Here is a 26,924-nt window from a genome sequence, read left to right on the forward strand (position 1 = left end):
TACTGCATGTGAGAGTCATTTAGGTTTTGCCTGGTTAAAGGGTTGGGGCACCAGAGCAGCACTAGCTGGTGGACAAGGTATTCATTCCTTCTCAGAAGGGTGACGTCTACCCAGACTTCACCTGTGGTCATTCGTTTGATCCTTATTGCCTTACTGGGATGTGTCTTGAACCCCCAACTGTGTAAAAGGGGAAGGAGAAGAAGACTTTCAAGACTACTCTCCTTCCCTACATCTGTTCAACATATGCTGTGGCAATGACCAAAACAAGGGCTCCAGACACAAGGTCCATGAAGCAGTCTCCACTCTAAGGGCTTGATAGGCTAGTGAGGGGAGGACAACTCATATTTTGGTTGTGAGCCTAGTCTTTAATGGCTGAGCCATCTCTCCAGCCCAGGGGAGGACAACTCATAAGCAGATTGATTTTCAACAGAATGACATTACTCACATCCCATCAGAGCTTCTCAGCAATGTGCGTTCAGGCTGGATTATAAAGCAAGCTTCTGGGAAATCCTACTGTTCTGGTCAAAATATACATGTCTTCCCAAAATTCAGATGTAATACCTTTGAGAAGCATGACCTCTGGGAACTGAGTAGGCCACAAGGACTCTGTCTTGGCAATGGGATTAATGCCATCTGTCTTTCTGCCATGTAAGACAACAGCAAGAAGTTACCACCTTGCTACACAGTGGAGAGGCTTCACTAGACACTGAATGTGCTGGTGCCTTGAATGCTTATTTCCTGTCTCCTAGAACTATGAACAATGATTTTCTTTTGCTTATACAGTATCCCCATTAAAAAACAGAACAAGACATCAATTTAAGACACACATCTACCAAAACTTAAACACAGAGAGAGAGACTAAATTTTTATTTAATATTACTTAGTACTGCACAGAAATAAAAATAGTAACACTACACAACCATTACTTGAATGACAATGATTTTCTTGGGTTGACAGTTACATTTTCTAAACAAAGTCTTACAAGCACACATAATGTAAAGATGTCTTCAGTTAACACACTTCATCACATCTTCTCTGGCAAAACGTGTTAGGTTGGGCCAGCAATAAGCACATTCTTTTTTATGAAAGCTGGAATTTTGATGTTAGGAATCCAAACATTTCCACGGCATCTTTATTTTGTAATGTGACATTCTGAATCCAAATGCACAATGATGGACAATTCTGATAGGAGGGATTCAATACAGGTGTGAACAATGTGCTGTTCAAAAACCAAATTTACATGGTTTTAAGTTAGTAAAATTGTAAATGCATTTTATCACCTTATGAGTAAAGTGTGTTGCATGAATTGATTTTTATCATACATGAGGTCACATAATAGAGTAGGAAGGCAACCCTGGATTCTTTGCCAAACTCTATAACTCAATATTCAAGGCATTCAGACAAATCGTACTTTCTCTGGAGCTCATTTGCCACATTTGTTGTATACAAGGAAAAATATTTTGGAGGAAAGGCCAAGATATGCCTTAACAACCTCAAAATTCCTTCTAGCAAAATTTAATTAGGTTGAGTGAAGGGCATTTAAGCTTAAAATAGAGACTTGAGTAAAACAAACCATAGCCATATCTCACTTATTTTTTGAGACAGGGTCTTACTGCGCAGCATTGGGTGGCCTAGAAGTTAGTATGTAGACCAGGCTGGCCTCAAACTCAGAGATCCACCTGCCTTTCCTTCCTGAGTACTAAGATTAAAGGCATATGCCACAACACCCAGTTTATGTTTCACTTTTGGACCACACATTTTAATACTGTACTCCACCTCCCTAGGAAAAATACTCTTCCTGAATCCATTTGTGCCTTTAACATTAGGAATTTCTGTTGAAACATTTTTTTAAGAGTTAAGGAAGTACAAACCCCAGTCCTATCTACACTCTATAACTTGGCAATTTAAGTTATAACTCAATTCTATCTTTGGCAGCAGAATCACCTTTTAAACGTTATTTATTTTAATTTTAGTTGTATGAGTGTTTTGCCTGCATGTATGGCTATGCACCGTGTGTGCCTGCACAGAGGCCAGAAGAGGGTATTGGATTCATTGGAACTGGAATTACAGATGGATGTGAGTCCTAATGTGGGTTTTGGGAACTGGACCCAAGACCATTGCAAGAGCAACAAGTGCTCTGAAGTGCTGAGCTGTCTCTTCGGCCTGGCAGAATTTTTACTAATATTTCATGAAATTAAAGAATTGTGTGTAATTGGAGACCTTGTAAGTACTGATGGTTGGCCAAGTAGGAAATGACAGTTTTATCTTTTCTAGGACTTCTCTTTCTTCTATGAAATATACTCTGTCTGAAAGACTCATCTAGCACAGACTGCTGGAGGGGCTGCTTTCCAAAGCTGGGAAAATGAACTGTATCTCAAAGCAAAACAAAACAGAAGCCTCTGAATTGGCAAGGAAGAGCACTTAATGAGTTTGTAATGTAAGACCAGGATGCAGGCAGTGGGCAGGGTGCTCTTAGTCTACATTTTTGCTCTGGGTGTTTCTTAGAAAAATCACTTTGTGAGGAGGGGCCCTAGGGGGGGAAAAACCGACAGCTGTCCTGAGCTTTGCAACTTTCTGGCCCATTATCTTGTCATAGCATTGAGGATGCAGCAGCCGGTCATCAGATCACAGCATGGAAAATCAGGGAGAGGAAACTAGAAGGAATTACATTTTTTTGTTTGAGGAGTTGTCATTCAAAAAGCAAACTCAAGTTAGTTTTTGCTTTTGTCTTTTTGTCCCTGTTGCCAAGAGATGGGTTTCACTAGAATATCAAAGAGAGCTCCTCTGGGGTCAGAGGGCAGGGGTTGGGAGCAAATTCCTTGGATTGTGAAATCAGGCAGCTTGGGAGATTCCACCTGCATTAGGAAGGGCCCAGGCTCCTGAATCCTGAATAGGTGAGTGCAGGGGAGGGGCATGCGAACTTGGCTCATAGTTCGGGGTTCTGTTTTACATTTTGCTAGAGACTTCTCTGAGCAGAAGCCTCCTCTTAGGTGTCATTGTGCAAAATTGCCGCTTAATCCCTGCTTGCTCCCGACTAATTGACTAGTTAGGACATCTTTCAAGTCGAAAGATGAGCCTGGGGCTCCTTTCCCAGGCATAGGGGCAGCTAGAGGTCCTCCAGCCCAGGCGGGCATCCCTCCCAACACATCACCAAGTCTAAAGAGGCTCGGGCCCTTCTTGAGCTTTTGCCACCCCTCCCTCTGTTCAGTGTTCCAGGGGACCCCTTCACTTCCCGCATGACTAGAGGCCAGTCGGGTCACAGAAGTCAATGGCCTGGCTCAGGAAGCTTCCTGCCAGGCCCCTGGGACGAATAGCAGACAGCAGCTGTGGCGCAGGGAGGGGCAAGTTGCCCGTGAGCCAGCCAGCAGGCCAAAGGCGAGCACTATTCCTGTCGCTGTGAGCTACCAGCCTGTTATGTGCAGCGCCCAATCACGCTCCCAACCCTCTACGCTGACCTGCGCTCCCCCCAATGCCACAGGCTTTGATTTGATCCTCCTGTCGGAACAAACTCACCCCCAGCCCCCTAGCCAGTTGTCCTTCGACTGTGCTGGTGTCCACGGAACAGGTCCTTCTGCTCCACGTTCAGAGCCATCATCCTGCACTCCTGGGGCACTCACAATAGGGCCACACCAACGCACCTGCCTGTTGGAGATCCAGCACCCTCGACCTCTCCAGGTGATGGTGCGCGGCCACCGCCGGCTCTGGTGTGCAAGTGCGTGCTCCCCAAATTGTGTAGGGGAGAGGGCTTTGGGCAACGCACTGTTATGCTCAGCAGCAGCTGGAACCAAGCCTAGCAATACCGAGAAGGCTCTGAAATCCACACCCTCTGCTACTAGAGGCTTCTGGAAATTGTCTCTAGATCTTACTTTGTCTGAGAGGGGCACGGAACAACCGCGGAATCTGGATGAAGGAACCCTAGGTTTTAAGCTGAGCAGGCAAAAATCAGCCTTTGCTAGGGGCTCTGCAGCTGGATAGCAGAAGTAGGAGGTAGGAGTTCTGTGTCAAGGAATGCCTCCAGCTGCTCCTGGCTGGCTCTATCCCAGCTTCCCGCCTTGGGCATCATCATGAGTTACTTCCTGTCTTACTGCAAAACTCATGGGAGCTCTCTTCTCACCGGCTACCAAGCCCTCCGCGCTGAGGGCTTCTTGTGCGATGTGACACTAAAGGCCGAGGGCAGTGAGTTCCCAGCGCACAGGTCACTTCTGGCGTGCTCCAGCGACTACTTTAGGGCCCTGTTCAAGAGTCACACCCAGGAATCGCAGGCTCCTGTAATTCACCTGCATGTGCCATCGGCAGCCGGTCTCCAGCGCCTACTGGACTTCATCTACACTGCCTGGCTGCCCCTCTCCATGGACACTGTGGAGGACACTCTGGAGGCCGCCAGCTACCTGCAAGTCACTGAGGCCTTGGGGCTGTGTGGCCACTACCTGGAACGCCATCTTGCCCCAGAGAATTGCTGCTTCACTGCAAATGTGGCTGCTCGCTTTGGCCTGGCCGGTACCTTAGGTGCAGCTGAGCGCTACATTGTGAGCCACCTGCAGGAGCTGTTTCTGATGGGCGCTGGCCCCTCAGGGCTGCTGGAACTCAATCCTGTATCAATGAAGGCTGTACTGGGTGCCCCTGATGTGACACGGGTGGCTGAGACGCAGCTGCTGGGCCTGGCACTAGCCTGGCTGCGGCAGGAGCCCACAGCCCAGCGCCTGGCACACAGTTCAACACTGCTGGGATGTATCCGTTTTGGCCTGGTGCCTGCTGGTGTGCTGCGGCGTGTGTACTCAGGCTCTGGTCTTACTTTACCTACAGGGATCAAGGGCCTCATCATCCAGGCCCTCAATTACCATACAGCACCCTCCCGCCAGCCGCTCCTGCAGGGAGAACAGACTAGTGTCCGGAGTCCCCAGACCCGCATCTTGCTGGTTGGTGGTCTCAGAGCTAGGGAGACAGCAACTGAGGAAATCATGGTTCTACCAGAGGTAGTTCGAAATCGGCACCCTGCACCTGAACCGGAAGAAGAGGAGGAAGAAGAAATGGAGGAAGAGAAGGAGTGGGAGCTCACCCAGGATGTGGTTTCCTTCGACGTGTACAATCACAGCTGGCGCAGCCTGACACGGCTGCCCACACCACTGTTAGGCCACAGTGTATGTACCACTGGCAACTTCCTATTTGTCCTCGGAGGGGAGAGCCTTTCTGGCAGCCCATCTACTTCCCTGGCTGATGGCCCAAGGTCAGTCACGGCCTTAGTACACCGTTATGACCCACGCTTCCACACTTGGACAGAGGTGCCTGCCATGAGAGAAGCACGGGCTTATTTCTGGTGTGGTGTGGTAGGAGAGAGTCTCCTGGCCGTTGGGGGCCTGGGCACCAGGGGTGAGGCACTGGCCTCTGTGGAGATGTACGACCTTCGCAGGGACCGCTGGATGGCAGCTGGGGAGCTACCTCGGGCACTGCATGGTCACGCAGGTGCAGTTGGGGACCATGGTGTCGTGTACATCTCTGGGGGCAAGGCTGGGAGAGGTGAAAGAGGTACAAGTAGCCTCCGGGATATGTATTCCCTTAGCCCCGGAGAGAAGGCATGGAGCAAGAGAGCACCCATGGGTACAGCTCGCTATGGGCACTACCTTGCGGTGCTGCGAGGTGCAGTGTTTGCCTTCTTGGGAAGATATGAGCCCTTCTCTGAGATTGAACGCTATGACCCCAGCACAGACCAGTGGACTCGGTTGCGGTCGCTACCTTATGACCGCTTCTGCTATGGACTTGCTGTGGTAGAAGAGACAGTGCTGCTCCTGGGTGGTCTCAAGTGGCGGGATTCACGCCAGGTGCCAACCCGTAACGTAGTGGGCTATGACCTTGACTTGGACCGTTGGGAAGACATAGGCTGTGTGCTTCCCTGGGCATGGAGTGGCCTTCAGTGTGTAGTCCTGCAGCTGGCTGGGGGTGGGGAGGAGAAAAGGGAGGGAGACCCTGGAGAGGTGTTAGATATAGTGCTGGAGTGACCAGGTGAGTCCAGTTTTCAGAGGGCCTAAGAGAAAGTTGTTCTTGACCTTGCCTACAGAGCAATGTCTTTTCCCCTAAGAACTGGGACTCTGATAAAGCTCTTCTGAGGGGTAAGGAGGCAAATAAGGTCTTGGTCAAAGAATAACGATTCCCCTTCAACTGCAAAGGGCAGTCAGGAATGGTCAAATGCAACGATATGAATCAGTATTAGTTAACTCAAAAGTTTTCAGAAAGACAGACTGACTCATCCTGGCCTAGAGGTGGACTTTTGAAAATAAAACAGAACCCTATTTCCCTCCCTAAAGTGTTTTTCAGGTGCCTGTGAATACTTCACGTCTCCCCTCCAAAATAGTGTACAACTAGTTACACACCAACCATAAAAAATTGTCGGCTTTAACAGCTGTAGTAAGTCCCAGAAGACAGTATTAGGTGATGACAGTGATGATGTGTGCGTGAGCCTTAGTTAAGCAGCACGGGATGGTTGTGCAAAGAATGATCTTTATGGGGCAGAACCATGGTTATGGCTCTGCTTTCACAGTTTCATACTGATATGAAACTGAGAAGGGAAAAAATTTCTCAGAAAAAGCATTTCTTTGAGAAACTACTCTTGCTTAATTTTTTTTTCTTTTCCATTCCCATCTGCTTTTACACTGGCTGGAGGCAGCTTATTAGTTTAGACATACTTTAGTGACACTTGACCGCAATATACTACATTTGTGAGAAGAAAATTAGCTTATTTTTGGTGGTTTCCCACTTCGTTCCCCCAAAGACTCACAGAAAAAGAATGAGTAGGTGATGTTTTCATGGTCCTGTCAGGTCACTGGGAAGCCAGCTTGAGGCTTCAAGGTCTCAGAGGAGATCTTGGTAAGCTCTGAACAGGTGTTACTTCTGGCTTGTGCTATCAGTGAGGTGGCAAAGTGAGAACTTGTAACTGGGGTGGTGGTAGTGAGGGTGGCTGTGTGATTAGGTCACAGAGAAATGTGGTAAGCCCTTTGCATGAATAAAGTAGGTGCTTTAAAAGGATTCATTAAGAGCTGAATTTATTTGACTTCAATTTTACAGTGCTGCCTCTCTCCTAGATTTGAAACTAATGCAATAAAATGTACAGATATATAGTGTTTAAAGGTCTCTTTCATGCTAGGCTAGTCACCAGTCTTGTAAAATTCATTAGTTTAATTTTTAACCAGTAAAATAACAGCTGACTTTACAAAAGTAGAAGCTGCTTACTAGCAACAGAGCTAGTATTCCCACCAACTGCTTGCTGTTTGCAGGCTGTTTGTCCACTGTCCATGTGACACGTTCATCATGTACAAATATTTTTAAGTGAAGATACACATTGGTCTAGTAAACATCAATAAGCCTAAACAACTGTAACAAGCACACTTCATTTTTTGTTTGTTGTTCTCTCTCTCTCTCTCTCTCTCTCTCTCTCTCTCTCTCTCTCTCTCTCTCTCTCACACACACACACACATATACAAAATCTCACAAATTTAAATTTAATGTGTGTCAATAACCATGCAGTAAATAAATGTGTTTACAAATAGGGTTTTTTAAATGATAAAAATATTACACTGGACCCAAAATTCCATACAAACATTAATGCGTGTTTCTCATCCATTTTGACTAAATATAGGATTACTGAAAATGTGCTGTAGAAAGGCCACTCTCCTGTACAGTTGTGCAAAGTCTGCAAAACGATAGTGATTTAATGTGATTTCAAAAGCAAAGAAAAAGATCCTGCTGTGTAGTTTTTACTTTCTTCTACAGCAAAAATATTCACTGGCATATGTCTGAATTCTTAGAAATGTACGTACATTCACTGAGCTGTACAGGCAACAGGATAAAGCTGATCAGAAGTAGAGTTTAGGATACAGAATAGTAAAGGAGGGGCGTTTCCTCCTGAAAAAACAGCAAATTGTGACTTGTACATTATGCAGCCACACACTAAAAAGCAGCAAGTCACTTTCATGCTGTGGTCACTTTCCAAAACTAGACACGCAGAAATGGCAATATATGAAGAGGACTTTTTCATAGACTCCACTCACTCTATAAACAATTCAGGACTCTAGGAAAAAGCCTCTAAGTGCTTGATCTCAGGTCACTCAATGTGACGACTCCCTGAATGGCTGGCATCCTCTGTTCCTTAGTAGAGAAGTCCATTAACATTGTTCAACAATGTTGTTTTCTCTATTGAAACTTGTATCGGCCATGACTAAATGTATTTATTTCCCTATCTGGTGTATAATTGTAGAGGATTTGTTAGCAGACCAAGGGAAAATTGGAAAATGTCTGGAAAATTGATTCATTTCAGTGTATACCTTGTCTTTTAAGAGTTAAAGAGTTCAAAAAAACATGAGCTTTAGCTGAAATTCTTGTGTGTGTGTGCGCGCGTGCGTATGTGTGTATGTGTGTGCGTGTGCGCAGGAGCACGCATGTGAATGTGCATGTGCATATGTGTAGCTGTTAGCTGCCTTTCTGGGTGAGTTAAGTCTGTTTTAAAAAATCCATTCTTAAAGTCTTCTGTACACAATCAGCATTTCATCGCTACAAAAATAAAGGGAGATTTAAACCAAGAAAATAAAGCAGCTCTATCTTCAATTTTGGTCTTAGTTACAAAAACATCTTACAAAGCTTTGCCCTGATACACCATGCAGTGTTCTCAAAGTTTTGGAATAATACCTCCATTAACCAGTTAGCACAAGTTAATAGACTATTAAGACGGGTATTAGCTACCTGAACTTTTCTTATGCTGATGCTCTTCTAGTTTGCTTAACTCTTTTATACGCACTTACATTTCACAAAAATAAAACTACAGCATTAAACTTTGTGCAATGTTTAAGAAAATTCTTAGAACATTTTAATAAATATAAAAAGGTTTAAGTTCTTTCCCACCCACAGGAATGTCTGCACCTGAAAAAATTGTGATTTACGTTTGAAGTCTCATTTATATAAAATTAACTTAAAGGGAGAAAAGATGATCTCAGATAGAAAACTGCCTTTTTGTGGGTTTTCTACTTGAAGGTCACCTGTATTCAGAATTGTTTGCAAAAGTTAATTTAAGTCATTAAAGATAGTTGATTTTGCACATGGTAAACATAAGCTGAGCACTGACTGCATATAAAACATACAAATGCTCTTTAAAGACAGTGGTAATATGACCATGTATGCTTTGTTTCATATAGTTTGGTAACATTAAAGTATAGCTTGTCAAGTGTCCAACACATTGATTAAAAAAAAAACCAACTACCTTATGGACTTGTTCAGAGTACCAGCAGGTCCTAGGTGGCCTTACACATGCGTCTCAATGTATGAATGAGTGTGTGTTAGAGAAGAAGGGATAACATCTAATTCAGAGGAAATACTTAGTGGGTCATTTGAGGTGGTGTTTTGACAGATATCCAAGAAAAGGTCGAGGTACATCTGCTTCCACTGTTGGAATTCTTTAGATGTCAAGTCTGGATTGTCTAGGACTTTATCAATAATGGCTACTTCCCCTTCTCTGGCCTGAAAAGCAAAAGAATTCAATAGTTAAGATGGGCGTAAACTTTTATTGAAATGTGAAATAACATGCCAACAAATTCAGAAACCTTAAGAAGCAGATCTGAGTTATATGGGTACATCATATTAGAATAGAAATATATATATTGAATAATCTTACATTTGAATTCTATACCCCTGTATTTAAAATTAAACTTATTTTGTATCTATATATTCAATTCTATCCCAGTGAATTAAAAATAACCTTGTGGGTGACAATTGAGGTATTAAGTTGAGGAGTAGACACTCAGGTAATCAAGTTTATTCCTTCTCAAGTCTCTGATGGAATTGAAGACCAGGTAGCTTAGTTTTACAGTGAAGCTTAGTTGTTTAGGAGTTAAGATGTTTTTAGGTCTGGATAGATGTTTTAAGTTGATAATGACATGATGTGATGGAGATTGATTTACATTCAGAACTTTAGATGCACCAAAATAGGAAAGATTTTTTTTCAAGGTTGTCCAATACAAATAGCCAAAACACTAAGAATGTAACATTTATATAATTCCTGATTGTGTCACGGTTCTTCTTGCCATAGGTAGTTTATTGTCTATATGTGTAATAATATAAATGTGTATGTAAAAATGATTAATTAATTAAAAAAAGAAACAGATTTGACATACTCACATTCAGTTATTTAGACTAAAATCACAGTGTACCTTTTTTGTAACTCAATGCTATGTCTTGGATTGCTTGTATGTGATTTACTTTTTACTCTTGGCCCTTCCTATTTGCCATCTCTGCTTATGAAAACCTTCATGTTTTAAGGAAACCTTCCTCAAGTTGTAAGGTTGAGCTTAAAAGTCTATCATTTCTTCAAACCTTCCTTAAACCTTCAAAGAGAAGCTTTTCTATGATGTCCGTGTAACATCCTATTCCTGCCAATGAATGGACTTACCACTGTCTGTCTCTTCAGTTACTCTAGAACTTGTCCTGCTTTCCTTCTTTATGGTAAGACTCTCATGCTCAAGTGTGAGTAAACAGGGCCCCAATTGCTGAAAATACGGAATACTTGTCTTGTGACCGTTAAGGTTCCCTTCCCATGGCACTGGGGGCCTATAATGAACAATACCTCTCCCTTGCAATGGATGGATGGAATTAAAAACACATTTGTAGGTTTTACCTATTTAGGCTATAGAATAACTGAACAAAAAATTTGACCACAAAAGATACAGATCTGTAGAGATCAGTTGCAAATTCTTAATGACTTTCAAAAATTAATGGGAGATATTAACTGGCTAAGGCCTACAATTGGATTAGCTACTTATGAGATAAGTAATTTGTTTCAAATGTTACAAGGGGATTCAGATTTAAACAGTCCAAGATGTCTAACAGCTGAAGCAGAAAAGGATTTAGTTCTGGTAAAGGAAAAACTACAAAAGGTATATGTAGATAGATTTGATCCTAAACTTGGTTGCATTCTAGTTATTTTGCCTTGAACACATTCTCCTACTAGGCTCCTTATGCAAAGGGAAGATAGAATCCAGGAACGGGTTTTCTTAGTGAATAAGCAAAGTAAAAAATTGAAGACATACATAGAAAAAATTTCTGAATTGATTACAAAGGGTAGAATAAGATTGCGTCAACTGTCAGGAAGAGACCAGGTGGAAATTGTAGTGCCTCTTACTAATACTGAGGTTATGTCATTATGAGTAATAAAGATTGGCAAAGGGCTTATAGTAACTACTTGGGGGAAATTAATAACAAATACTTGAAAAGCAAGCGTATACAGTTTGTAAAAAGAACTAATTGGATCCTTTCAAGTATTGTAAGGAGGACACCAATATCAGGGGCACCCACCTTCTATACTGATGCAAATAAGCTGGGTATTGCTGGTTATAAGTCTGATAAAACAACTAAGGTGATCAAAAGTCCATTTACCTCAGTTTAAAAATCAGAGTTGTATGCAATCCTTATGGTATTGTTAGATTTTCCTGACTCTCTTAATATCATCACTGACTTGTAATATGTAGATAGAGTTGTTTTGCATATAGAAACTACTGTTTTTATTCCTGATAACTCAGAATTAACTACGTTAATTATGGAACTACAACAGGTCATCAGAAGTAGAAACTATCCCTTGTATATTACACATATTCGGTCCCATACAGGTTTACCAGGTCCATTGGCAAAAGGAAATGAGGAAATAGACCAATTATTAATAGGAAATGTGTTCCAAACCTCAAAATTTCATGAAAAACATCATGTCGACAGTAAGGGTTTGAAGGAAAAATTCCCTATCACTTGGCAACAAGCCAGAGAAATAATTAAAAGGTGTCCTATGTGTTCTTTGTATAATCAAATCCCATCACCTCCTGGAATTAACCCTAGGGTACCAAATGGAGTGGAATCTGGCAGATGGATGTGTTTCATTTTGCAGAATTTGGAAGACTAAGGTATATAATCATAGCACTGATACATATTCAGGGTTTCAATAGGCAACTGTCTTAAGTTCTGAAAAGGATGATTGTGTAATTACTCATTTATTGGAAATAATGGCAATTATGGGAATATCTGCAGAAATGTCTACTTCAAGGAAGATGATGGGCATAGAAGAAATAAGTATGACAGAATGACCTCTGGGCCGAAGTACTGTCCTTGTCTCTACTGGTGATGGCAGACTGACAGCCCAAATTGTGACCAACGCAGAGCAGAGCACAAGGCTGTGCAGCTTTGTGGAGACTGGTTGGACCAATTCTTCAAAAGCCCTGTTTCACAATTATGTCTGTCAGATATACTAGGCCAGAAGGCTGAAGACTGGATGCCCCAACGATAGAGAAAAACCTTTGACTGTCCAGGCAGTCAATTCTCTCTTTCCTGTCTTGCTTTTGTAAGTTGCTTGTCTGTGTTTCCTTGATATTAGATATTTCCTTCTTGGATCTCTGATGTAGTTGAAGAAGACTAGATAGTCACAGTGTTACTATACGCTTTAGTTGAAGAATTAAAAACATGTTTAGAGTTTGATAAATTTAATTTCTAATAAAGAGGTTTCAGAAACCTTTGGAGACTAGGAAAGGACTCACTATGAGAGGATAGTGGAATACTTTTCCAAGATTGTCAAATACAAAAGAACTGGATTATGTACATGTAACTTGTATGTGATGATTCTGTATATATGTATATTTATGTATATAGTTCCTCTTTTTTGCCTATTTTTATTTTTATTTTTATTTTTAATAGAAAAGGGGGATATGTGAAGAGAATATAACCTTGCCTTAGTTTGGGCCCAAGGTGAAAACAGTCTTGGGATGCTTGACCCAACCTTGTCTCTACAAACTGATAAAGATCTTAGACTCAGAGAACAAAGAAGGATTAGCCCATGATAGAAGAGAGGGGCGGGGATTCTGGGTGGGGTATTTTATTGTCAAAAGGATCATTTATTAGGAGGAGGAAGCTGGGAAGAGGAAGAGAGAGGGGAGAGGGAAGAAGGACATAGAGGAACCGGAGGTTCCGGGGAGTTGGAGGATTTGGCAGCAGCGGCAAGCTTGGTGGAGACCTCCAGGTTCGGTCCATGGACAGTGTGGCTTCTGGCAATGGATGATCTGCTAGACTCCTGAGAATTATGCCAGGGGAATTGCCTCGAGGAACTGATACCCAGAAGGTTTCATTCTTTCATTCTTGATCTCCTTAATCTCCTTTTCCTCCTATTTAGGGTAGTCAGGTTGTAAGGGAGGTTCATGCCTTTAATAAATCCTTAATAAAGTAGAATCATTAAGGAATCAGAGCCAACAGACAACTAAGCCTGGTTTTGGTTTAACTATCAAAGGCACAACTATCAACTGTAGAGGAAGAGGATTTCTGTTGTGGAAGTTAAGATGGAGAAAGGATTGAGATACTTTGAGTATCTTAAACGAGTCTTGTCTTTTGTAAATCTAAGAAATGGCTAAGAGAATCCCAAAAATGTTGTTCAGTAGTGAAAAAAGCATACCTCTTTGTCAGAGTTGGGAGGGGGAAGAAGGCAACAACATGCCTAAGAAGTGGCTCTGGCCAGTGAGGCTACAAGATACGAAATTGGTATGGGACTGATGATGCTGGCAGTTGCCTACAGTAAGATCTGAGATCTATTCTTGGGTGTATTTTGTTGTTCCTCTGAAAAGGAATATTTTATAATCGATTACTTTTCCAGGCCCCATAAGCACAGGGCTCTATAGTGCCCCATTGTTTTTTTTAACCAGCAGGGGTCATTTCTTTTTAGTGACTTTGTTATTTTTCTTTGTCCTAGAAGAGCAGAACAATCAAACATGGTATCATGTATTTGGTGACTCATTGATTCCTCATGAATTCAACATTTACAGTGGCCTATATTCATTGTCATAGGTAAAAAAAATATTGTAGGGTATTTACAGAGCATAAAAGACAGAAAGAGAGAGAGAGAAAGAGAAGGGGAAGTAGAAAGGGAAAACAAAAGAAGTGTGTGTTGTGGGGGGGGTGAGGGACAGAAGATGAACTCAGTATCCTGCAGACCTTTTGTCTCATATTGCTTCGTTTGCACATTTTTGAGGGTCTTATTTGTCTTTTGTAAAAAAATTTTATTTAATTAATTTATTTTCTGCTTGTAGATTTTGTGTTTCTCTTGGTTTATGTGAGTTTATTTTCTTATTTTTAAGAGAGGGGGGAGGGAGGGAGGGGAAATAAGAGAGAGAGAGAGAGAGAGAGAGAGAGAGAGAGAGAGAGAGAGAGAGAGAGGAAGAAAAAAAGAATAAATAAATAAATAAATAAATAAATAAATAAATAAATGAGATAGAATTGGGTGGGAGGATCTGGGAAAGGTTGGATGAGAGGAAAAGCATGATCAGAATAAGTTTTTATGAAAAAAACTCAACAAAAGCTGACAAAACCAAAATAAGGTAAGAAGGTAAGGATATCTTTGGAATACAGTTGGGCAATAGAATCACATTATGACTGTTACAGGTCTCCTTAGAACTATGGCATTAGCTACCAAAGTCCATTAATTCTTCCACTGCTTTGGAATAGCATCTGCATGAATACCATAAGGTTAATTGACTCTTAATCCTTGGCTGTTATTACCTGAAGACATTTCAAATCATTAGGTTTTCTATGGCATTTATCTATTTATTACTCACCTCTATTCAGAAAGTACAATTTTAGGAGGATGCTGTGGGTTTAAAACACTTCTCAAAGAAGTCCTTTGACATGTTGTGATTTTGTTTTTGTTTCCACTTTCTGTGTGCTAAAGGACCTACTGAGGTGTTTTGTAAGAAAGGGGTCTTTCCTCATCCACACAGTGGATACTCTCCCATGTCAACCTCCTTTAACTTCTGCTTCTCTGTTCCCCCGTCCTTACCACATGCTTCCCAAACTAGGCTTGGCATAAGAAGAATGAAAACACTGTTAAGCAATTACAGAAATATATAATGGGAAGGTAGTATGTGTATTAGGAACCGACAAATGCAAACAGAACAGTTGTGCAATCTCTACATGAAACATGATGACTGTAGCTTCACTCCAGATATGTTGTAGTTTATTCCCCAAATAGCCCTTTTAATATTCTACATGCATACGGTGTGCCTTTAATATCTTTTGTAATTATACTCAATAGTGAGCTCTTGGGGAATCAAGACTGAGGAGTAACACCAACCCTGCCTTTTTAAGAAGAAATCTTAATCACATCTTGTTTTCTCCTAAAGCTAGGTCATGCAACGTTTAGTCAGTGACTTAGGATTTTAGAGAAAACCTGACCAGATTCCTTTCCAACCACTCTGCTGCAGGTTTTTTCTACTTACCTTCTTCTTATAGCTCCCTGTTTTGCACCAACTAACCTATAATATCTGGCAATCAGTTTCAGGCCAAGAATGAATTTCCCCCAATGGAGATTAAATGTCTGTCCTTTAAGCACTTACCTTTTTTAAAAAAACACATTTTTATTGAAAAATAAAATAATTCATATTACATCTCATTTTCTATCCCATCCCATGCATCCTCCTATTCCTCCCTCCCTCCCACTTTCACCCCAATCCCCCTTCCCTATGACTGTGACTGAACGGGGACCTCCTCCCCCTGAATATGGTAAGTACTTACCTTTAAAGTGCTTTTAAGAATTCTCAGCCTGTGAAGTTTTTCATTCATCACAGGATCATTACATCTTTTTATAAACGATAACTTGTATTCCATCTTGGTTGAAATGCGATGTTCTCCTAGTGGAGACAGACTGGCTTCTTCCAGTGCCCTGTACAAATCTTGCAAGGAGTCTCCTAACTTTTCTTCCCTATTTTCATCTGAGAGACAGGAGAGTAGGGGTGGGGTAAAGGTTGGGGAGAAGGGAGGGAAAGAGACAAATATGCAGTTTAATAAAGTTATTTTTATACTTTGAAAATCTTCTAAAAATTGGATAATCTGAAAAATAGTCTAATAAATTGATTGAGAAAACAGTCTAATACTTAAATATCTCTCAGAAATAAAACAAATAAAAATACCTCACAGATGCTAGTTAGACTGGATTATATCATTATGGACAGCCAACTATTTTAGAAAGATTAAATAGGACTTATGATTCAAATAGCCTCTTGAGAGAAAAATAATCACACATATATTGGGTTCAACGAATTAGTATATAAAATGTACATAACATAGAAATGCTACTTCATATAGTTTAGTATTTTAAGACAACAATTAATAAACACAGAAATGATATTTAAGAGTTCTGCTGGTGAATGATTTTAATTTTTCAGACTTCATAAGATGGAGTGGTATTTGTTGGCATATATATGATTATGACTGTCCACTTATTTAATAGATTTTTACATCTTATGTGACTGACATAGCAATGCCTGGTACATTATCAATATAGTAACTGATCATAAATTATTTTAAAAAATAATATCTTGATTTCCAGGCAGAAGCTCACTGTGTAGTCCAGAGTGGTCTGCAATTCATTATGTAGCCCAAGCTGCACCCTGTAATGCATGAGGCTGGCCTCAAATTTATGGTAATATTTTTGCCTCTGTCTCCAAAGTGCTGGAATAACAGGTATCAGCTACCATGCTCAGCAATAATAATGTTTTAAATTAAATTAAAATGAAGCATATGAATAAACTTATAAACAAATGTAAGGAAATTTCTGACATGTACTAACAGAATTTATAACATTTAAAAAATATGACAAGAAAACACTCCACTTAAATATTTTTGAGAAAAACTAAGACAGTTACAAATATGGATTTTTGATCTAGATGATCAAATCCAACTTGATCTAAAATTGTCTGAGTAATGATGTTAAATCAACCAGAAGCATATCAGTTTGTTTGTCATAGAAGTAATAAAAATAAACTAGGATTCTTCTTTGGGTAGCAGCAGGGTCTTATTTGAGGAATACGTCTTATAGTGGCTGAAGGCATAAATACAGAATGTTATTCATTCTACCACGGTCTATGTGGTATTAACCTTTTGGATATAGTTTTAAAAGTAGATTCTCTAACAATAATACTAATGAACATTTATTTGTGCCAGGAAGTAGGGTAAATTTCTAACGCTCATAATTTCATTTGGTCTTCACAATGGTACTAAGAAATCTTCAATTTATATCAGGGGAGGTCTTTGCTCAAGGCCATAATTTCATGTAAGTGGTGAAATTAGAATTTAATAAGTTAAAGTGTGTATTTAATCAGAGGTGCCAATTAATATGAGACTCCCTTAAGTGCAGCATTCTAAACACTTATTTCATATTTTGCATGCAATCTTTTAATAAAAATTACTGTGCTTTACATAGAAAAGTTTTCTAACTGGATATAAACTATACACAGACAGTAAGACTTTTATAATTGGAACTACATAGAACTATTTCTGTGGCAAAGAAGATGCACATCAGAGATAGAACCCTTAAGAAGGGGACAAGTTATACCCATGATCTGTGTCAACTATGGACACCATCCCGTCGGTTATGTTAAGGATGCTCTAAACCTTTTTTTGAAAGAGTACATCTAAAACTGCCCCCAAAGTTTAAAATTTTAATTTTAAACTTAATTTTTAAGGGTTCATTCTTAGAGTTAAAAAGCAGTTTTAACTTTTTGCTCTTCTGAGGTTAGTAGCTGAGAAGAGCTATGATCACACCGTCTTTTTTCACTAGACAATCCTGCATCTGTCAGAACATGTTATCATTGTATTCTATAATGAAATTTGAAGCCTAAAGCATATCTATCTTGAAATGTGAAAATTCATTTAAATAAAATTAGAAAAATTCTCTGTTCATCCTTGAATATTGTCAGCACACAGAGAGAGGAGTCTGATGGACAGGTGGGTGGAAGACTATGAAAAGAATGGATTTTCAAGTTAGAAGCAAGATGGATCCATTATAGAGAATTTCAAATGAAGAAGGAAGGCACAAAAGCATATGGTCACTTTTGGCTACTAAATGGAGTTGTAAAAATAAGGACACATTTGCAGACAGTAATTCCATTTCATAAAATCATAATCCAGGAAAAAACCCTGGAGAATTACTTAATAATTATTCTATTTGCCTCAAGGCAAGATTGCATGTAAAGATAGATGTATTTCTGAGAGTAGGGGGTTAGGTATTAGTAAGAAGCCTAACAGAAGAGAATTATAGTAGTTAAAGTAGCAGGTAGCATAATGTACTATTAATTTTTCAGTTCTAGAGAAAGGCTGAAAAAAAAAAGAAACTAGATGATAGTTTTAGAATTTAAGGAGGGTAGATGTATTTTCACACAGTGATTTATTTAATTTTAAGAGAAGTATTTCTCATATTACCTAATACTGTAGTATATATTGTTACATTTTGACCTGATTTGTTCTCCTTCTCTATGTCTTTGTGTCTATGTTTCCCCACCTCTCTGCTGGGGATCAAATGAGGTATCTTGCTCATACTAGGCAAATATCTGATCACTGAACCGTATGTATCTCCAGACAGCCCCTTTGCCTCAACTTTTAACACTGTGGAATGATGCAGAAGCTTTAATTTTTATATCATATCAATGAAGTTTTAATTAAGCAGACTAAATATAAAAACAACATAAATAACTATTTAAAAAGCAAAAGTCTCCCCTATCCCCTTAATGTTATTTGGGAGAAAAGCATTCAACCAGAAGACAACATAATTCTACAAAAAAAGAAAATTGATTTGACAGCTGTACAAAAAGCCAAGTATGGGTCTATCTCTAGGCAGCACATCTGAACAAGGAATCACAATGACACAGAACATGGAAACATTTTAAAATATAGCAGTTGGATGGTATAGCCCCTACTAGAGGTAAGAACCCTCCTCCAATTCCTCTGCATACCACACACATATGCAACACTGCACAAGACACAATAGTGGAATGAATGAGGATGAGGGACTGAGAAGCCAGGCTACCACAAAATGTCACCAATGATTTAACATTTTAAGACTACACAAAGAGTCCTTTTATTTTCAAAAGAAGGGAGGGGCAGAGTCACATTATAAATCTGATTCACTGTACTCAACAGTCAAAACAACACAGAACTCAACATTCAAGACAAAAACAGACCTTTATTTTCTTTTATAGGTTTCAATTGGTTTTCTTGATTTTTCTCAGATGAATAGCAATTAAGTCTACAGGGCTACTGTTGTAACTGAAAACATGGAAAGCACCTTTATTTTCTTCTGTTTTTGCCCTCTTCTTCGTCTCCTTCTCATTTCCCTTCAGGGTTCTTTCTCTTCTCAAAATTTGCTTTTTCTTCTCTTAGAAGAAGCTTGCTTTGGAAGATGAGGCAAACACTTGGTGAGGCCTGCTTCCCAATTGAATTTCTTTCAATGTGCCAGTTCAGCCATTGGAACACTGGCTAAAAACCAGCTCGTTTGCAATGAGTGAGTGTTCTGAAAATTGGCAAAGTGTAGACCACATTCAAATAAAAGGACATATATAGGAACCTTCTGCGATTCCCACCAAGGAAGTGTATCACTGCTGCAATGACATTTTTAATTGGCATCTAATTTCTTCACGAAATCTGGAACTATGAAGGAATGAAAAAATTCCCAAGTTGTATTTACATTTTTTTAGCATAATAACTAGGTCTGTCTTAGATCACACATTACAAAAATTCCATTTTATTAAAACAGAGAATACTTATTAAGTCTCATATAAAATTTCATTGGCTGGTGGATTTGAAGGTCAAAATCAAGCAATTAATTTGTATTCTGTGCCAAGGGATAATCATTTCTGGCTATGCCTTACTTGGCAGGAGTGAAAAAAGTTCCTCTTTGGTGTCATTCATGTATTAGGAATCTAGGAACACATCACAATAATTCATTGGTTCTCTGTAGGTTGTATACGATTACCAGGTAGTTAAAAAAAAAAGAAAAAAGAAAAGCTCTAACAGAAGATTAGCTAATGGAAAACACTCGTTTGTTGTAAAATCTTGAAATTCCTTATGAGCAGATCATAATATGTTTTTTATTTGCTCCAAAATTTTTTATTAAGGGGAGTGGAATAGGTCAGGAGAGGGAGGGAGGGTGGGAATGGGAAGATAAGAAAGAGCAAGAGGATAAACTGGGTGTGGTGGCGCACGTCTTTAATCCCAGCACTCGGGAGGCAGAGGCAGGTGGATCCCTGTGAGTTCAAGGCCAGCCTGATCTAAAAAAATGAGTTCAGGATGGCCAAGGCTACACAGAGGAACTCTGTTTCAAAAAAAAAAAAAGGGCTACGGGATAATAATTGGGATGCAACGTGAATAAATTATAACAAATAAAAATGTATGCATTTAGGCTCAGTGGTTTCCAAACTTTTTTTGACTGTTCATCCTTACAGGCCAAAACACTTGTGTTGTTCATTATTTTATACACATTTAGTAGTCTATATCAGTATATGACTTAAATATACACAAAAAAGAAACTGAAAAGGATGAGATATAAAACTCGAAGAGAAAGTCCCATTATTTTCTTCCTGTGTGTTAATAGATTCTCTTTCAAAGATATATAGTATGACTTCTACAAGGTGAATTTGTGTCATTGACATTTGCATTTCCCATTATCTTTCTGCCATAATGCCTCACGTTCTCAGCAAATTCAAATAAAACACTCCAAAGAAGATTCTCTATTAGGTGACTGCGAAATTACTAAAAAGTAAGTATGTATTACTGTTCATGTTTCTTTGGTGAAAACTAAGGACAATAAAATCTCACTCTTATCTTCTGACTTCCCTGCCACTGCAGTTACATTGCTAAAGCAAAGTAAAAGATGAAAACAAGACCAAGAAATATATTAATTGGGCTCTGAAACCAACAATGGGAAATGCATTCTTGGTACATGTTTTGGAAGAGTATTATGTTTTAATTGGACAACGATGTCCTTATGGAAGAGAATTATTATCTTTTTAAATTGGACAATGGTGTCCTTATGGAAACAGTTGTTCTTTCTACAACACAGTGTGTAATGAGCAAAGAAGGTTGGGAAAAGTTAAATTACAAATGATAGAGAAAGCTAGACATAGTAGTATTAGTCATCAGTCAAATATGAGTGGTATTTGTTCTTATACAACCAGAAAGCACTTTCAGGCTTCTAGGTTAATCATATCAAGTATGTGGAACACTATTTGTCATTTGCATTGATACCACAGAATTGTTTTTATACTACTTTATAATCTTGTCTCAGAGAACAACTTATTTGTAAGGTGACAGACTTTTAGTGGAGTTAATGTCTTTGTAGGTTTTATACTAAAGGTGATTAAATAACCAGGAGTTTATGCTATATCTTGAATTGTTTTTATAGTTATAGCTCTTGCTATTTTAATTCAGGCCTTTATATCAATCAACTTGCTATGCCTAGTTTTGTAAAACTTGGGAGAAGGTGGAAGGCAGCTTGTTATATTAGGAGACAGTGAAGATTTTACAAGCTAGCTTTTAGTTTTTCTTTGTAGCCAATTACTTATTTAATAATTAGAAACCATTTCTCTTTCAAGCAAAATAATACTTACACATTAGTATTAGGCAACAGTTTCTCAGGTTGAAAAATTAATTTTAATGAGTAAAAATCCCTTTCTTTGAAAAGAACTGAGTAAGTGGATCTATTTACTTCTTTTCATTTTGGATCAAGTAAAGCTTATACTTATAGTATGTATGCCCAGTGGCTATAATTGTCAGTTCTTTTCCAATAGTAAACACTACTTCCATCAGGGTGTGATGAAAATAGATAAAGTTAACATTTATTCTATACTTTTTTCCTCTGAGTGTTTTTGCCAAATTATGTACTTTAATAAGAAGTACATGACAGTGGTTGTATTTTCAGGGTACACTAGGCTTTGTTTTAATGATGACTAGTTCAAATGGCAGATTGTTGGCATCCTTAGTACTGATTTACTAACCCTAAGTAGTGATGAATCTTTGAAAGGCAAATGCAGAAATTATTGACAGAATCCCGATTTACCCACATACTTTAGAAAATGTAACCAATAAAAATGGAAGTCTAAGGCAGGAATTCATAATAGGGACAGTTTCAAAGCCAAACTAAGGGATAATTTTATTTGAAAATTAATACACAGTCATCACACTCATTAATGAGAAAAACCTCTAAAGTTCTTTAGATCATAAAGTTTTACTAAGATTTAAACAGGGAGCATGACCCAAGAAAATTTCATTAATATTAAATGCCAATAAAATAAATTTGACTTATTCCTATATACCAAGAACTACCATTGTTTAGATATACTTAAAAACACATTAAAATGGTTAGAGCACAGAGGCAATTATAAGGCAGGTCAATGTGATTTTTATTCACAACACAAATTTCATTTGTGAGAAAGAAGCATAGATTTTTTTCTCATTAGAAAGATATTTGCTATCAAGCATACTTAGCAAATTATTTAGCTATCTAAAAAGATCTGGTATCAACTGGTAATATTTTTATTTTTAAGTAATCTAAATTTTTACAGGTATTCATATTATGCAATACCACACTGCAGCAACAGGAAGAAAAACATTTCATAATACAATATTAAATTATTTTCACTGCACAGTATGAAATATCCATTAATTAGCTTTAAATTATTACAGTGTATCTTATCCAACTAAAAGAAATTTCACATCTACCACAGAAGGAAAATAAGCAATATTGAGCCACAGGGGGCCCAGTTACAAAGTATTAAATAATTTCTGAATATAGCTTGAAAGACATCCAGACAAAATACCTTTTCAAATATGGAAAACCATAGCCTATAGATTTGAAATATTTTACAGAAAAAGAATAGCTCATTCCAGCGTAAGAGGCAACATCACTTCTTACGTAAGTGCCAAGAAAAGGGAGAAAGTCAGGATTTTAGCTGAGGAATCTAATAACGCCTGGTATGAGGAATTTCCTTCTTTAGTGTTACTGAAAGCAGTCTGCCTTACACCTGAATATGCTTGAATAATAGAATAAACATACTGAGTTTCAGAGCAGGGTGTGTACACCGTGCCTTAATAGATTACACTTAATTTAGTACAATACAGCATGTCAAATTTGAAAAAATGCAAATACACTTAACACAGAATTTGCTTCCACTGGTTTGCCTTAACCAGGCTAAAAGTCCAATAAACAGACAGGATTTTCTAATTATCGGTGCTGATCCCTCTCTTCCTGGTGTCAGTAGAACGCAACTGAGGTGTCACCATAGAGCCCTTCCCCAGGCAAGACCCTTTACCCTCTGTTCTCCCACAGAAAGGGCAGTTTTCGGCTACTGTGTTCCATCTTGATTGGCTTTGATCTTATGCTAGTCCCACTGTTGAAAGCTTGGATTCTTCTTAAGAGTGGCCTGCCCTCTTAATATCCCTTTAGGGAGGACCCAAATCCACAACACTTGATGATCTAAGCTTTTTACAAGTCTGTTTTCTGTTATAAACAGCAAGGACGAGGCCATTTTAGTTGCTTGCAAGAGGTTGATGCTGAGTCTGCGCCGTGCCGACTCTCTTCCATCTAAATTCTCTAAACATTAGCTTATCAATCTGTGATTCCAATGGGTTGAGTGCCAACAGAAGTGGATCCGATTTGGCATGGAGAGGGTCTACCAACTCTCGCAGTGTATTAGCCTAATATAATAAAGCAGTGATACAATATGATGAAAGACCTGCGAGTGCCATAATTCCAAAGCACATCAGTATTTGTATTAGAAATACCATCATGCAGTACCCATGAAGAAAAAAAATAGAAAAAATGTTTAGAATTGCATATGGTTTTAATAGTATAATGTCTTTCTGTTGGCATGCAAGTCTACTTGGCCATAAATGGGACCAATTTTAGTTTGACTGTTTGGAATGCCAGCCTTCCAATTATATACAATAATAAACAGACAATTTTTCCCAACTCTAACTTGTACAGACACATCTATAGTTTGAATTAGAAAAGTTGGCTAAAGTAGTCTCCACACAGATGCAAAACCATCAGTTTTTTTACAGAATTGAAATGGATTTCTATATGTTTCATCATGTTCACTCATTCAGAAGGTATGAAGAAGGGCTTTCTGGCCTTCTGACCAGAAGGCTATCTTACTGCCTTCATATACAAATGCTACTAGTTTGATCCAGAGGAAGTAAAGTAGCCTAGCTAGTATTGTTCTGAAGAAGAGGCCTCACAGTAAATGACACAAAGTGAAAAGAAATGAAAAGCTACGACAATACACATGACAAAAAGATGACTATATCTGATCACTTGTCACACACCAAGGGGTTTAGAAACTGAAAGAGAATAATATTTTTGAATGGCTGGTAAAATGAAGAAGAGTTCAGAAAAACTATACTCTCTCTATTTTATTTTGCATCTTCAGGAGTGTAAATATGGCAGCAGGCACATATCAGCAATATTTGTTATCTGCACCACGAGAAAGAATTTTATTTACTGCATTCTGTTAGTATTTTTGGTTATATCTTCAGAAGAAACAAAGTGAGAGAGAATTAGAGAAAGTATTCTATTACTACATCACTAAGAAAATGGGAAAGGGAAAGAACTGATATGTAGACTATGAAATACAGCATATTTCAATAACTAGTAGAAGCAATTATCACATCATACTCTGCATAGAAAGGGGGCTGAGAACTAAGTCAGTTTTCTATTTAGGTCAAGTGAAATAACCTCATAATTTAAGATTACAATGTTGGAAACCTATCTTGGGTCCTACCACTTTTTAATAAGTAGCATCTGGAATGAGATTTCAGGCTGGAAAATTAGAGGCAATCTAACGTGGGGCATAAAGTCATATTCCAATTTAAACTGTCTTTAATTTTTCTATGTAAGAAAAATATTTTGTAAGTTGTTTTGGACATATTCATCATTTCCTAGCAGGTATTACATGAATACATTCATTTCTAGTATATTCCCTAATGTGCATTTAATCCACACTAAACTGAACTAGAGCCCTGATAATCAAGGGAAGTTTAATTACACTGACAATATTGTTTCTATAAGATTACTGAATTTTATTATGAGAGATGTAAACTATCTCCCCAGCTTAGTCCCTTGTTACAGTAGAAGATTGTGGGGGAGAATTTCTATTTCAAAATGGTGAGAGCTCATTACCAGTCTGTTACTATCATAAAAGAAGCTAACTTCCTGGAGAAATATATCTCTTCAACTATTTGTGGTAAATACCACTGACTAGAGACTCTTAAGGATGGAGGTGTGTGTTCAACATACATTTCTTTTCTTTCTTTTTTTATTAATTTATTCCCGTTACATCTCAATGGTTATCCCATCCCTTGTATCCTCCCATTCTTCCCTCCCTCCCATTTTCCCCTTACCCCCTCTCCTATGACTGTGACTGAGGGGGATTACCTCCCCCTGTATATGCTCATAGGGTATCAAGTCTCTTCTTGGTAACCTGCTGTCCTTCCTCTGAGTGCCACCAGGTCTCCCCCTCCAGGGGACATGGTCAAATATGGGGCACCAGAGTTCGTCAACACACATTTCTATGTGTTACTTATCACCTACTGGATCAGGATTTCTGAGTATGCTATGCTGGAATTTGCATTTTTATACAAGTTAATTGCATTTACCCACTGCAGTTTGAGATCTGCTTCAGGAAAGTTGCACTGGCAAGGGCTACCCAATGGGTAGTGTACATTAAAGTAACATCAGTGGCTAGCCTGTGTATTTAAGTAGTTTCTAAGCCATTTGCCTTGAGGTTGGGGATGTTATATAGACTTTCATTTTAGCCATTCTATTAGTGGAAGTTCAAGATTTTTGCTGAAGAGTATGTTAGAAATATCCTGGTCACCCAAAATTATGAAAAACAAAAGAGGTCTTGAAAAACTTCTTGAATTAATTATTGAATGGCAAAATTTTATGTTGAGTAAAATAATTCCTATTTATTTTTGAGGCAAATAGAACAACTCCAAAGATAGTCCTAAACTCAGCTCAATTGAACCAACTGTATAGTTAGGTACGTGCATTATGAATGTAACCTAAAAGCACTGGAAAGCCAGATCAATCACTGGTAAAGGCACAAAGAGCTAAAGGTGCAAGTCTCATCTGCAAGAGATCCCTCAACCATAAACAAACCCACTTCAAAGTGAGGCTACTCTGTAAAAGTCTATCATTGACTTCGGAGAAACTTGCACTTTTGTGTCTTTTTGCAAGTTCCTTTCAGATTCTCAACACTCACCTTGAGAATGTAGAATATTTGAAGACACATATGTCTTTACCTCTTTGTTTTACGAGTTTAAAAATGGCTCCACTAAGGGCTATTCAAATAATATGCTGAAATATGAATTCTGGAAATACAAGTTTTACAAACATAATAACACATCTGCTAGGAATAACTGATATCCATCAGATGCTTGAAGTTTATATTAGAGTGGCTAATGTTGAAGGCATGAACATTTGTACAAGAATGATAATGATTGAAGTTAAATACGAATCAGAGTAAAAAAAAACATGTCTTAGTGAATGAGAGGAAAATATCCGAAAATGGAAATATGTGCTCAAACCAAATGAGTACTTAAAAGTATTCTCACTTTAGGTTGAGTTCCAAGAGAGAACTCATTGTATTTATTTGGTTTCATTATGAATAATTTTGGAGGAAAATCCAGAAGCAAAACGTGAAACAATTAGTCATAGACTGCTTGCATATAACAAAGGTTACTGCCAGCAGATGACCAAGCCTAGCAGTAACTACATAGGAGCTCTAGAGAGAATGGTTTTGTGATTAGTTTTAAAAGTTTATTTAACATCATTTTGTTGAGTCTTCCTTTTTTCTAAGTATATGTATTAGGACTTTAGTTTTTCCTTTTTTCCCCTTAGAAAAAGGGTCTCTCTGTGTCCTGAACTTGCTTTGTAGACCAGGCTGGCCTCGAACTCACAGTGATCTGCCTGCCTTTGCCCTGAGTGCTGGGATTAAAGGTGTGTGGCACTACGCCCTGCTCAAGACATTAGTTTTTCTTAAAGTATAAGTAAGTAATATATATATACATACATACATACATACATATACATATACATA

General features: G+C 38.7%; 2 protein-coding genes across 6 annotated transcripts in view; one reads left to right on the forward strand and one right to left on the reverse strand.

Annotated features, from left to right (window-relative positions):
• Positions 1 to 852: 852 nt before the first annotated feature.
• KLHL34 (kelch like family member 34) lies at positions 853 to 7,483 on the forward strand. Its single transcript, XM_084791127.1, has one exon. The coding sequence runs from the start codon at positions 4,065 to 4,067 to the stop codon at positions 5,991 to 5,993; it is 1,929 nt and encodes a 642-aa protein (XP_084647253.1). The 5' UTR covers positions 853 to 4,064; the 3' UTR covers positions 5,994 to 7,483.
• The window catches only part of CNKSR2 (connector enhancer of kinase suppressor of Ras 2), a 248,341-nt gene continuing 228,036 nt past the window's right edge, over positions 6,620 to 26,924 (reverse strand). The window contains exons 20-21 of one of the 5 annotated variants that reach the window (XM_084791117.1): positions 15,568 to 15,764; positions 6,620 to 9,498 (exon numbers count right to left, since the gene is read on the reverse strand). In XM_084791117.1, coding sequence (XP_084647243.1) covers positions 9,283 to 9,498; positions 15,568 to 15,764 — 413 coding nt within the window. In that variant the 3' untranslated portion in view covers positions 6,620 to 9,282. Of the gene's footprint in view, positions 9,499 to 15,567; positions 15,765 to 21,931; positions 23,521 to 26,924 lie in introns of those variants that run through there. The other 4 variants (XM_084791119.1, XM_084791116.1, XM_084791118.1 and 1 more) reach the window with 4 other exon arrangements.

This window comes from Acomys minous, assembly GCF_964271855.1.
Source record: "Acomys minous genome assembly, chromosome: 7".
NCBI classification, from domain to species: Eukaryota; Metazoa; Chordata; class Mammalia; order Rodentia; family Muridae; genus Acomys; species Acomys minous.